General features: G+C 37.3%; 1 protein-coding gene across 12 annotated transcripts in view; it reads right to left on the minus strand.

Moving 5' to 3' along the window:
- Window positions 1–31: 31 nt before the first annotated feature.
- Window positions 32–14,395, minus strand: part of ctbp2a (C-terminal binding protein 2a) — a 58,109-nt gene continuing 43,745 nt past the window's right edge. For 8 of the 12 annotated variants that reach the window (XM_039681780.2, XM_039681783.2, XM_039681786.2 and 5 more), the window contains 8 exons: window positions 12,522–12,676; window positions 10,598–10,742; window positions 9,267–9,473; window positions 7,883–8,097; window positions 7,677–7,807; window positions 6,807–6,934; window positions 5,815–5,929; window positions 32–1,604 (listed from right to left, as the gene is read on the minus strand). In XM_039681780.2, the coding sequence (XP_039537714.1) occupies window positions 1,424–1,604; window positions 5,815–5,929; window positions 6,807–6,934; window positions 7,677–7,807; window positions 7,883–8,097; window positions 9,267–9,473; window positions 10,598–10,742; window positions 12,522–12,676 (1,277 nt within the window). In that variant the 3' untranslated portion in view covers window positions 32–1,423. Of the gene's footprint in view, window positions 1,605–4,280; window positions 4,355–5,814; window positions 5,930–6,806; window positions 6,935–7,676; window positions 7,808–7,882; window positions 8,098–9,266; window positions 9,474–10,597; window positions 10,743–12,521; window positions 12,677–14,395 lie in introns of all 12 variants that reach the window. The other 4 variants (XM_089120146.1, XM_089120149.1, XM_089120145.1 and 1 more) reach the window with 2 other exon arrangements.

The raw sequence follows: 14,395 nt of genomic DNA on the forward strand, positions 1-14,395 counted from the left end.
TAAAGTAAGACAAACACACAAGCACAGTATAGAAAGTCAGAACGGTATTTTGTTTTTTTTATTTATTTGAACTGTACTGTATGCTAAATGTTCACCTCGGTACAATAAACAAATACAAATACTCACACTAAAAACCAAACCTACAGTTCTGGAACCAACCTGACCGGAGTTGGCCGAGGACCTCAGGATATTGCATATAAACAACACAATGAGCTCCGAACAGTGCGCTTCCACATAAAGAACCCAAAAGAAAAGGAACAGGGAGAGGATCACAGGAAAGTATGGTTACAAAAACATTAAACTAGACAATACAAATCTAATTTAACTGCCATACATTCAACACCAAAAAAACGCACTGGATGTCAGATCTATAAAAAATACCTCGGGTAGGCGAAGAGGCTGATGGGAAGGAGCGAGTATCTAGACCACCGGGTTGTCGTGTGTTTCGGAGTAAATGTTCTTCCTGAGACAGGGGCGGTTTTTCACTCCAGTCCCTTTTTTTAATCTAAGTGAGCTGCCATCTATTTTTGGAGTTTTACAGAACTCATAGCAAACACAAAATCAAAATGTTCCTCATGGTGACGTTCACTCTGATCCAAATTACCATTTTTGGGAACTGACATTTAAAAACCCGACAGAGAATCAAACAAATCCTGAAAAAAACCAAAAACATTTTTAATCTAAATTAATTTATTTATATATATATATATATATATATATATATATATATATTAGTAAAATAGTGTGCTCTTGGGTCTTAAAGAGGGGTGGTTTCTGAGCTGGTGCTTGTTCAATTTGTGCAATTCTGTAAACAAGAGGAGGTCAGCTACTCTAAATGTTCTGAAAAAAACAAAAACAAATGCTAATCATTTCTCTATCATCTTTATTTTTGCCCAAGAACAGCCTTTCCCTCTCTGTTCTCTTAATAGATTCACTGTATATATATATTTTTTTATCAACACTGAAACAAAGACGAGCACTAATTCCGTGGATGTAAAGATAGAAACGTTGTTGAAACGTATAACTGCGTCGAGTTCTGTTACGTGCCCAAATAAGGTGAGGAGGAGGAAGAAGAGAAGTGCATGACATGTGGGTATCAGTCAATGTTTCGAACTGGTGCACGAGGAAAGAGGCGTGGCCATTGTGTGATGCCACGCCTCCTGACAAGAAAGCACCGCCCACCTGCGTACGAACAGGTGGAAATGACGTCCGCCCCTCGCAAAAACGACAGAAACAAAACCACCGAACTTCCTAGGTTAAAACGTAATGAACGGAGAAACACTCAAACTGAAAAACAAGACAGTGGCAGACGTCCATGAAGCATGTCTCTGGTGCAGCTGGCGCTGGCAGCTGATTGCTTGTTCACCCGTTCACTGTCTCTTAGTCTCTACGATTTGCAGTTGGTCAGCGGTCAGGTGTGTGGTTATGACTTGGCCAGGTGTTCTCTATGGTCGTTGTGTTTGAGGAGCTGGGTGGGGGAGGGGGCGAGGCTGGGCTGGGCGCCCGGCGGCAGGGGGTGGGCACTGGGCACCCCGCCAGGCATCATGCCCTCTATTTGTCCACCCATGCCACCAGGAGACACACCCACTGCACCAGGGGGGAACCTGGAGATAAGATAGAGAATACAGAGTTACGGTGAGGTCATTGGTTTAAAGGAGTAGTTCACTTTTCAAAAAACTTTTGCTGATAATATACTCGCCTCCATGTCATCCAAGATGTCCATGTCTTTCTTTTTTCAGTCGAAAAGAAATTAAGGTTTTTGATGAAAACATTCCAGGATTTTCTCCATATAATGGACTTCAATGGGAACCAAATGGTTTAAGGTCCAAAAGACAGTTTCAGTGCAAACTGCAAACTGTTCAAAGGGCTTTAAATGATTTCAGACGATGAATAAGGGTCTTATCAAGCGAAACGATCGCTCATTTAATAAATAAATAACAAAGTTTAAGTTTTATAAGCTCAAATGCTCGCCTTGCTCTGTTCTGTGATACGCGTTCGTGACTCTCCTGTTCGAACTCGTTTATCAAAATGAACAAATCTTTTGCAGAGTCAACTAGTTTGTTTTGTTCATTGAATGAACCAAATGACTCGGAAAAAGATTTGTTCATTTTGATGAACAAGTTCGAATAGGAGAGTCACGAACGCTCATCACAGAACAGAGCAAGACGAGTATTTGAGCTTATAAAAATTAAACTTTGTTATTTATTTATTAAATGAGCGATCGTTTCTCTTGATAAGACCCTTATTCATCGTCTGGAATCGTTTAAAGCCCTTTGAACAGTTTGCACTGAAACTGTATTTTGGATCTTGGATCTTGAACCGTTTGGTTCCCATTGAAGTCCATTATATGGAGAAAAATCCTGGAATGTTTTCATCAAAAACCTTAATTTCTTTTCGACTGAAGAAAGAAAGACATGGACATCTTGGATGACATGGGGTGAGTAAATTATCAGCAAAAGTTTTTTTTTTCAAAAGTGAACTACTTTATTGCTACACTCTTTGACTACAACAAATTGCTTACAGACTCATTTTGGCTGAAAAACTTAAGGTAACACTTTACTTGAAGGGGTGTGCATAAGACTGACATGACATCTTGATAACCATGACATGACATATGTCTTGAATATGAAGTAAGGTTTATGCATGTTAGTGACAGCTGTCATTAAGTGTCATTCGCTCAGTTATGACATTTTTAATGCAAATATGACATTGTTTAAGATGTCTTTGTTATGACACCTTGACATAAGCCAATACATCATAACCTTTCAGTGTTTTTGTCAGGACAACTTGACATTAAATTAAGTTGAACTGTCATGTGGTTGGCTTTGACATCGGCTGTCATGAGGCCATTATAACGGTGTCATGAATATTTTCCGTGACCTCAACTACAGTGGTACTAATTTAATTTGTCATTAAAGAGTAATAATGGCTTCATGATAGCCAATGAAAACCAACCACCTGCCAGTTTAATGTAATGCTAACCAATAAAGCTAGGTGGTTAAGTGTGATAATGAATCTGTTATGTCATGTTTATGACAGGTTGTGTTGTCTTAGTAATGTCAAGTTGTCATGACAAAGACACTGACAGGTTATGATGTATTGGTTTATGTCAAGGTGTCACAACAAAGACATCTCAAACAATGTCATATTTGCATTAAAAATGTCATAACTGAGCGAAAGACACTTAATGACAGTTGTCACTAACATGCATAAAACTTCCTTCATATTCATAACATATTGTCATATTGTCTCATGTCATATTAGTCTTATGCACACCCCTTTAAGTAAAGTGTTACCACATTGGTAAAATCAAATGTTGTATCTGTTAAAATTAGTTAATGCACTGTGAGTGAACTAACATGAAGAAACAATGAATAGTATTTTTTTATGAACTAACATTAACAAACCTTATTGTAAAGTGCTACAGATAATTCTTTATTAAAAGGAGTTTTTTACTTTAGAAAAAACGTTTGCCAATAATTTACTAAATAATTATAATAAATAATTTAATAAATAAATAACAAAGTTTAAGTTTTATAAGCTCAAATGCTCGCCTAGCTCTGTTCTGTGATGAGTGTTCGTGACTCTCCTGTTCGAACTCATTCATCAAAATGAACGAATCTTTTTCAGAGTCATTTAGTTCATTCAACGAAGGAAACGAACGAATTGACTCGGAAGTCCATTATATGGAGAAAATCCTGGAATGTTTTCATCAAAAACCTGAATTTCTTTTCGACTGAAGAAAGAAAGACATGGACATCTTGGATGACATGGGGGTGAGGAAATTATCAGCAAAACATTTTTGAAAAGTGAACTACTCCTTTAAGGTTTTATTTATTTATTGCTTAAAATAAATGTAAGGTATGCATTTAACTAATTTATTATTTGATTTATTGATTCCTCAGGTGATTTATTGAATGCTCAAATACTTTGTGGCACAAATAGCCCTCCATACAAAATCACCATTTAATTTAACAAATGCTCATACAACACCACAAAATACAGAAATAAAAAAATATGTGTAATTAAAATAATTCTAGAACCAATAAAAAAAAACAATTAGTAAGTAAAATTGCTGTTCAGCCTTTATGTAACATTTCCATAAATAGGAAGGTTTCATGATGCGCATGAGAATGAGAAATGTAAAAACAAAAGTTGTCAAATCAAAGTAAGGATAAGCTTGATGTTTCAGTTTAGTTCATCAATGTCTTTCAGAGCTATTTGGGCTGTTTTCTTGATATCTGGCGACGGCTGTGTTGCAGTACTCTGTGAATATTTACCTGTCATTGTTTAGGTATACATTTTGTCTTGCAGGCCACCAGGAGAAACGGCTGGTAGCGGTTGGGCCACTCTGCTGAGCGAGAGAAGCAATCAGACTGAGCAACACACATTGTGTGTGTGTGTGTGGGTTGAGGAGTTAAATGCATAAAAATGAGGTGTTAGTTGAGGGAAACGTTCAGAAGGGTCATAGCGGGTAAAGCTAGAGGTGACGCTGTCGATGTAGAGAGAAGTTAATTTATGTTTGCCACAGGGACAGACGGCAGTAACCTTTAAGTCTATTTGCATATTGCGATCTGGAGGGATTACACTCACTACACAGGGATGAACTAATGAAGCTTGTTTGCATTGCTGAACACAGCCGCTGTGCTGGTTGGCTGCTCATACATCAGAATGAATGAATTTGTTGAGTATTTCATCTCACTGCGAGGAAGGAGTGATCTTGAGTAGAGTGGGGAAAAGAGCAGGGATGGCGATTAGAGGGAATTTAATGAATCTGGTTTTGATTCAGATTTTATATGACAATACAAAGATTTGATTAAAGATTTAGTACTTTTGTAAGTGAAATTCTCAGAAATGCTGTTAAAGGGATACTCCACTTTTTTTTTTTTGTAACATTTTGATGTTTTTAAATATTTATAATATTTTAAATATTTATATAATTTATTAACAAATTCTATTTTTTATTTATTATATTATTATTACCGTTGCTTTTAATTATAACACTATTTTTTTTAAATATTTTAGTAAATACTATAACAATTTTTTTATGTTTAACAAATAATAAATATATTATTTTAAGTTTATTAAATATCTCTCTCTCTATAGTATAGTATATTATACTATTTATTAAACATCTTGGTCCCACTTTATATTAAGTGGCTTTAAGTACTATGTACTTACATTTAAAAATAAGTACAATGTACTTATTGTGCTCATGTTGTATTGTAAATCACTTTTGGTGCTATTGAGGTGTGATATGGGTAAGTTTAGGGACAGGTGTGGTGGTATGAGTAGGTTTAAGTGTAAGGGATGGGTCAGCTGTGTAATTACAGATGTAATTACATAAATTAATTACAGCTGTAATTACATGCTGGTATTTTTTAAATATAAGTACAATGTAAAAACATGTGTGTACACAATAATTCCTTTGCATCAAATTATTAATTTCAATCTAGCTCATAAATATCACTAAATTATATTGCAATTTATTTGTGTATATTGAAATTTAATTCAAGATAGAATATAGAATACAGAATATATATATATACACACTTTAAGTTTAATTTAAGTTTTTTTACTGTATGTTAAATCTGGTATTAAGAATTATTTTTTAGGCTGGAAGATTAATAGAACTGAATGGCAGGAAAATCATTTGGTTCTGGTTCTAAATGAGAACCGGTTGTCGATTCTCAATCCCAGAAACAAGGGTGTTGGAGATGTTAGCAAACAGAGGGGTGGATGGAATAAAGGTTAGTATGGCATGGCAGGTAATGTATGTTAGGTTCTGTGCATGCTCAAAATCTCTTTTCTCACCTGTAAGCTCCTCCGTTGAGCTCCGGGTGTACCTGCTGCTCCATCATCCCCCACGGCGCCGTGGTAACAAAAAACTCCTTGTTGACGCAGTTTCTGAGACTGTCTGGAATACGACCTGAAAACCAGAAAAAACCCAGAGACATGATGACTGATGTACAACAGAACGGATCCTTTGAGAGAGACAGAGTTTATATAAAGAACTAGATTTACATTCCCTGAAGGAAATACAAGTGCTTGCTAGGCAGCACAAGAATGTTAAAATAACAGTTTGAAAAGTTATGCAATATATATATAGATAGAACTGAGAGAAAGAGAGGTAAATCAGGACCCCTTCCCTTCACAGTTCACATTCACTCCAGTTAACCATAATTAAAGGAGAACTCCGGCGCAAAATGAACCTTTGGTCTAATACACATCGGTACCCAGTCGACCGTTCTCTGAGATTTGTTTTCATGATAATCGAATGTAAAGAGTTTTAGCTCTAAAAACTGTTTAGTGTATAACGCTAGTATATGGGGGCATATAATAAGTAAAAAGAAATCGCTAGTTAATACCACTAACAAGGCTCAAAGTAGCCCCACACTAACACAATAACATAATGAGGGTCCCTAAATACAAACCGAAGCATTGAGAACTTTGTAAGTGTACAGACCATTTAATAAGAAGATACTTTATAAAGACAGTTCACTTCGTCTATACAGGCAGGAGCCATTTTTGGAAAACAGTCTCGACTAGTTTTTAGAGATAAAACTCTTTACATTCGATTATCATGAAAACAAATCTCAGAGAACGGTCGACTAGGTACTGTTGTTTTATTAGACCAAAGGTTCATTTTGCGCCGGAGTTCTCCTTTAACTTTACCATAATAAATGAAACATGCAACCCTATGATAATCACAATTTCGTATGCCAATTCTACAATGACATCATCAGAAGCGGTTACATTTTGAACAGAAAACATTTTAAGAAAGAGGTCAAAGGGAGCTTTCATACCAGTGATGGCCCTGCGGATCTCGGTGGCCGCGGCCTCTCTCATCTCTAGTGAGGCCTGCTCACTGTACCACGCCGTGTGAGGGGTGCAGATCAGATTGGGCGCATCCTTCAGAGGACCCTGAGTAAAACTGAGAGAAAACCATAGCATAGGGATACAGAATGAGACTATAACCTGATTTGCATCAATGTATTTACATTTAAAACTATACAAAATTTTTATATATCACAAAATGTAATTTATTCCTGTGATGCAAAGCTGAATTTTCAGCATCATTACTCCAGTTTTCAGTGTCACATGATCCTTCAGAAATCATTTATACGATGCTTGGAAAAAAATTTTTTTTTAAATATTTGTGCTAAACATTTGTCGAAATCATGATGTATTTTCAGCATTTTTTTGATTAATAGAAAGTTGAAACAGTAATAAAACTAAAAAAGTAATAAAGTACTAATGTTACAAAATCTTTAATTTTTTTATTATTTAAAAAAAAATAGTATTATTACCAAATGCAAACTTTTGAAAATTCATAATCACTCAACGTTGGATACATTGCAATACATTGTGATAATAATCAAATGAGAATAATACAATAATACAAGCGAAATATATTAATGTTGTGCTCCCTTAACAGATTTCCATTATGTTCTAGAAAAGTAAAATGCCAAAACAGAAAACATTGCAGTCCTTGCTATATTTGACCATCTGAAATAACACACCATTGTCAATGTACTATAATCTGGGATGCACTAATCCTAATATTGCATATTATATAGAAGTAATAGCATGCAAATTTAGGTGCAGCTGAAGAGAATTGTGGCGTACAGCAAACATGGAGATTGTTCTAATTAGTATGTCATTACGAATATTACCTGAAGGGTTCAGATTCGTGAACGTCCAGGGCGGCCCCTCGTATCCTGCCCTCTTTTAGAGCCTGAGCCAGGGCTTTTTCATCGACCAGGCCCCCTCGGGCTGTGTTGACTAGAAACGCTCCCTGTCGCATCTACGAAAACATGTCATGTTCATGCCACAGCCACAAGATGGCGCTCGTGATAACAGGATGCGATTAATGGATTACCTGTTTGATGGTGAAGTCGTTAATGAGGTGGTGATTGTGTTCGTTTAGGTTGCAGTGGAGAGACACGCAGTCGCTCTGGTACAGGAGGTCCTGTAATGTGTAAACTCTCTGAACGCCCAACGATCGCTCTAAACCGTCTTGCAAGTATGGGTCGTAAAAGATCACATTGAAGCCAAACGCTTTCGCTCGAACAGCGACTGCCTGTCCTGATCGGCCTATAACACACATATACATAAATATATAGACACCCAGTAGAGGATTGCTTATATAACTTGAATGACAACTATAATGCTTGTTTGTTCTTCTTGGAGAAACTCTTGTCACCAATGACTTCAGTTATATGAAAACAAAAATTACACATTGATGACCAGACAGTGAATAAACATAATTCATTTGAACCATTCCTTTGATTTTTAATATGTAATTATAATATGTTCATGTACACTACCAGTCAAAAATTTGCAACCACTAAATTATATTAATTATTATTATATTATATTTTTAATTAAATGCTTGAATTTAGTCTCGATGCGTGCTTACATTATTTTTTTTTAATGATTTTTTTTTTTCATGTTTCAATCACTATGTTAGTGTATTCATATAAGTTGCTTTGGATAAAAGCATGTATATGCATTTATATCTCAAATTTCAATGTATAATACAGAACAAACAACTAATGTAAATAAATTAAATAATAATTGAACTCAATTTTATAACTTAATGGCATTAACAAGCATTATTATATTATGTAATGCTTAAAGGGGTCATGAACTGTCTTTTTAAATTTTATCATATTGTTGTCTGAGGTCAACTTATAACGTTCGCTTGGTTTTTACATTAAAAAACATCAAAATGAATAAGTAGTAGGCTATTTTCAACCCTAGTTTTGAGCCTAGCTCAAAAACGCTCAGTTTTTATGGGCGTCTCGCACTGAAGACTTGGAAGTAAACGCCCACTGCTGTGAGTGGATAACAGTTTTGCATATTATAATGAGTTTCACTCGTCAGTGCATGTTTATTGCTCGGTAGCTCGACCCGGTTTGTCATCACGAGGTAGGCATCTATGTTATTTAGCTATGAGTGTAATGCGCAGATCGGTGGGCGGAGCTAAACCGGCCGTGTTGAAGTAGGCGTTAATCGTCTCATGCGGGGGTGGTGTTTTATCCTCTTTGACGTCATAGTTCCCCACTTTTAAAAACGAGTCGTTTGCTGAGCCTGGTGTCAATAAAAGCTTTTATTGGACTAACAAGGACGTTTTCAGTTCTGAAACTTACAGGATATTCTTATAATTTGATTTAAATTTGATTTCTCAGTTCATCACCCCTTTAACACAATTGTGTAATGTTCTTGTGTTTGTTGATGAATTCTCTGTTTCTGTCTCTCACCAAAGCCAATAAGTCCGAGTGTTTCCCCTCTGATGCGGGCGGCCCCTGACGCCACCTCTCGGATCTGCTCCACGCTCTGGACCCGTGTGCCCTCCCGCATGGCCTGGTACAGCCACGTGTTCCTCCTGTACAGGTTCAGGATGTGGCAAAGCGTCGAGTCTGCCGTCTCCTCCACAGCGGCTGATGGGATATTACACACTGCAATACCTGCAGACATACACAAATGCTCAGTCTGATTCATGGAAAGATTGATATTTACATATCTGAACATTCAAGACCTCAGATGGTCTATTCATACTGACAGTCAAGTTAACCATCATGGATTTGACCTGCAAGTTTCTCCAGACATCATTAAAAGGAAAAATGGAGATCATTATCCAGCCAGAACACCTTCTTTCTTGAACTCTAACCATATAAACTGTCTGTCCCAGAGGAACAATTAGTCCTCCAATACCTTCTTCTGTCTCTGAAAGACTTCAGACATCCAACTTTTCCTCACTACATGTGGAGAACTTTGTTTTTCTGAACCTAGATTCTCAGCTGAGCAGTATTTGATGTCAGGAGTGTGTTCTGTGATGCCAAATATCACGCTATATAAACTCAACATCTTTATACATTCTACATTTCATTTGCTCCAGCTTTTCACAATATTATCAATGTTTTAAGTTTCTCACTACTCATTTTTCAGGTGTATATTATTGTCCAGAAATCTGTTGAAAGCAACACAAAAACAGTGTTGTCCCATGGTGCATGTGAAGGTTTTTATTCTTATTATTCTCATTATCTAAATGGGGCAAATCTACATGAGAGTTTCAGTGCAGCTTCAAATGTCTTTAAACGACACCAGATGACGAATAAGCGTCTTATCTAGGACCCTTCCAGTCATGACTTAAGATTTGTTAATTATGATGAACGAGTTTGAACAGGAGAGTCACGAACGCGCATCACAGAACAGAGCAAGGCGAGCATTTGAGCTTATAAAACTTCAACTTTTTTATTTATTTTATTAAATGACCGATCGTTTCGCTTGATAAGACCCTTATTCATCGACTGGTGTCGTTTAAAGCCCTTTGAAGCTGCAATGAAACTCTCATTTGGACCTTGAACTGTTTGGTTCCCATTGAAGTCCATTATATGGAGAAAAATCCTGGAATGTTTTCATCAAAAACCTTAATTTCTTTTTGACTGAAGAAAGAAAGACATGGACATCTTGGATGACATGGGGGTGAGGAAATTATCAGCAAAAGTTTTTTTAAAAGTAAACTACTCCTTTAAGACTAAAAGTCGTGAGCAGGAAACATGTCTTGGCGTTTGTCACCCAATGCGCTTACCCATCTCTCCAGCTGCTTTAATGTCGATATTGTCATATCCACTACCGATGCGGATTATGATTCGTAGGGCTTTAAATTTCTCCAGATCTTCTCTGGTCAGAGTAATGGTGTGGTACATCATCGCCCCCACCGCCTCGTTCAACACCTGCCAGAGACACATTTATACCACACTATAAACATCAGGGCACAAAACTGGGGGATGTTTATTAAGCACACATAAATCATTTCTTTGTAGCATCCTGAGCCTGGGAGGAGTATGTGGGTGTAATGCATTTCTCATGATGAGTTTGCCATGCTCGTGTACATGTCTTTTAATGCATTTCCTTCCAGTTTGATAATTATTTGTTTTTTACTCTTTACAAAACCATATTCTGAACCAAATAGCAAAAAATTAAGTGACGTGACGGCCACGTAATACTCTGAATTTGTCGTCTGCATTTAACCGATCCAAGTTAGTGCATACACATTAGGGGCAGTGAGTAATGAACACACACACACACTGCAAGCCATGGACACACACACCCGGAGCAGTGGGCAGCCATTTTGCTGTGGCACCCGGGGAGTGATTTGGGGTTAGATGCCTTGCTCAAGGGCACCTCAGTCATTTCCTGTCGGTATTGAGAATCGAACCTGTGACCTTCGGGTTACCAGTCTGACTCTAACCATTAGGCCACGACTGCCCCTATAAAACATAATATTAAACTTAACAGGGTAATTCAATTCAATGCAATGAAATTCTACACCTTTGTAACTGGGTCTGATAATTGGGTCACTATAAAATGAATCACAGCCTGCGTGTTTTTAAATGAACTCGTGTTTCTGGCAGAATTATGCTTTTGTTTAGCATGCATGTTATGTATTTATTATTGTCTGATTTAAAATTCAGCAGCAAAATCTGTTTGGTTGAAATGATTTGGTTCCTCGGAAGCTCGGAGGGAAGGAAGGAAGGAAGTTTGAAAAAAAGGGATGGAAAGAAGGGAAGAAGGAAAAGGAGGAAATGAAGGGAAGAAGAAAGGTTGGAAGGAAGGAAGAATGGAAATAAAAAAATAGGGAAGGAAGGAAAGAAGGAAGGTTGAAAGGAGGGATGGAAGGCAGGAAGGAAAAATAGGGAAGGAAGGAAAATAGGGAAGAAAGAACGGAGGGTTAAAAAGAGGGAAGGAAGGAAGGTTGGTTTAAAGGAGATAAGGAAGGAATGAAAAATAGGGAAGGACGGAAGGTTAAAAGGAGGAAAGGGAGGAAAAATAGGGAAGGAAGGAAGTTTAAAAGGATGGAAGGAAGAATAGGGAAGGAAGGAAGTTTAAAAGGAGGGAAGAAAGGAAGGAAGGAAGGAAGGATGGAAGGAAAATTGTGGAAGAAAGGAAGTTTAAAAGGATGGAAGGAAAAATAGGAAAGGAAGGATGTTTAAAAGGAGGGAAGGAAGGAAGAAAAATAGGAAAGGAAGGAAGTTTAAAAGAATGGAAGGAAGGAAAAATAGGGAAGGAAGGAAGGAAAAATGGGGAAGGAAGGAAAATTGTAGAAGAAAGGAAGTTTAAAAAGGATGGAAGGAAGGAAGGAAGGAAAAATAGGAAAGGAAGGAAGTTTAAAAGGATGGAAGGAAGGAAAAATAGGAAAGGAATGAAGGTTAAAAAGAGGGAAGGAAGGAAAAATAAGGAAGGAAGGAAGGAAGGAAGGAAGGAAGGAAGGAAGGAAGGAAGGAAGGAAGGAAGGAAGGAAAAATAAGGAAAGAAGGAAAAATGGGGAAGGAAGGAAAATTGTGGAAGGAAGGAAGTTTAAAAGGATGTAAGGAAAAATAGGGAAGGAAGGAAGTTTAAAAGGATGGAAGGAAGGAAAAATAGGGAAGGAATTAAGGTTAAAAAGAGGGAAGGAAGGAAAAATAAGGAAGGAAGGAAGGAAGGAAGGAAGGAAGGAAATGGAGCAAACAGACCTTCTCATGGATCTCCTGCGTTGACTGGGCATCACAGAAGGCCACCGTGGCCAAATCCTTCAGGATGGGCATCTCGACGGTACAGTCCCTCCCGTCCAGCAGAGCGACCAGCGGCCGAGGGTGCATCGGGCCGTTCATGATCTGAGGCCTTATACCTGCCAAACACAGAGAAGAGCGTCAACTTCCCAATCACCCTCCCGCCATGGGTCTTGTTGTCATGGAGATTGCAGCATTTGGGCAGAGTTATGAATACATTTCATTTAATAGCCTTTGGGGGAAACATCTTGTTCTCTTGTTTCTCTCTTTTCACTCTCCACCATCCATTTAAAAATGACTTCAAATGAGAATTATTTACCATGGTATTATTAAAAAATAATTGTGTGGGAGATATTAAGGCAGCGTTGGGTCTCTCCGAGGGAAACGGAGTGGATGCGGGAGATCAGGGGTTTGGCACGCTTTAAATGAGCAGTGGACACATCAAACAGAAACACAAATGACATGGTGGAGCCATCACTACATCAGAGCGGGAGAAACCAGAGGGGGAAGGACAGACTGATGGGGCTCTCCCTCTCTCACACACACACAAACGCAATCCCCTTCATCTAGGTGCTCGACCAATCAACCGTGCCGACTGTTCATTTTCCAACCCATAAACAATTTCAGAGCTCATACAGCCTGCTCTAAAAGCTTTTTTGGACATGAACAGTGAAGGCAAACTTAAACTCAGGGATTTTTAAACAAACAGAGTCTGAGCAGTACAGCAGTACACAGCCATTATCCAATCAGAGGCCAGAATGGGGAATTATCCAATCAGAGAGCAGCAGGGGAAAATCTCAGCCCTACCCTTCAGCCATTCTCCACATTTACTCTGATCATAGTGCACAAAAGATCCCGACAAAACATCGATTTTAGAGATGTGAGGCTTTTTACTTGACTTGCCATCACAAATTCTCTCAATCTTTGCAGTTTTCTCCCAGCAGGGATCATTCACTTAAAAAAAAAATGAAATGAAAATACATATCCATATGTTGTTTCAAAACTCTCTTCTATGGAACACAGTAATATTTCTAAGAATTTTAGCATTGTTTTTTTCATGTCATGTGACCATCAAGCTGCAAATATGACAAACAAGAGCATCAAAAAATGTAGTTCATGTGGTTCATAAGTCATTTAAAATATATATTTTCGTCCGCCAAAGCTTTTGAATCTTGAATTTGCGTTCAAATATGGTGCATCGTACATTTAATATCAACAGTGCAAAGAATGATTTTCTTACTCTGGATTATTGTCTTGTTTTCCGTTACAAATATCGAACCCAATTGTGGGTCAAATAGGGACAAACTCAAACATTGGGTTGAAATGTTATTTAAAAATGTAATCAAATGGCTGTGTTTGTCCATATTTGACCCAAAATTGGGTTTAAAACAACCCAGCATTTTTTAGAGTGTAATATATATAATTATAATATATCTGCCCATGGGATGAGAAAAATAAAACAGTCCTCCCTTTGAAATTAGTTTATTTTTATTACCTCACCAGCATATTTCTTATTTTAAGAATAAACTTGCTTAACATTTTACAGGTAACAAGACTTTTGCTTCTCAACTAACCATTTCTAAATTCAAGACTGTTCAAATATTTGTACTAGAAAACAAGACAGAAATACTAAGTAAGAACATATATATTTTTTGTTCTTGCATGTCATGTGACCAATCATTGATGCAGAAAGTATAAAATTCATGTGAGATCAAAAGAGGAAGGGATACAAAGATAATCATGTTCATTTCAGTCTGCTCGTAATAAATGTGAATATTTACAATTAGTGCAGACCTTTTTGCCATAGTCTACATTTTACCAAACATCTCCATGTATGT

The sequence above is a fragment of the Pimephales promelas genome, chromosome 15 (assembly GCF_988280905.1).
Source record: "Pimephales promelas chromosome 15, fPimPro1.hap1.1, whole genome shotgun sequence".
Lineage (NCBI taxonomy): Eukaryota > Metazoa > Chordata > Actinopteri > Cypriniformes > Leuciscidae > Pimephales > Pimephales promelas.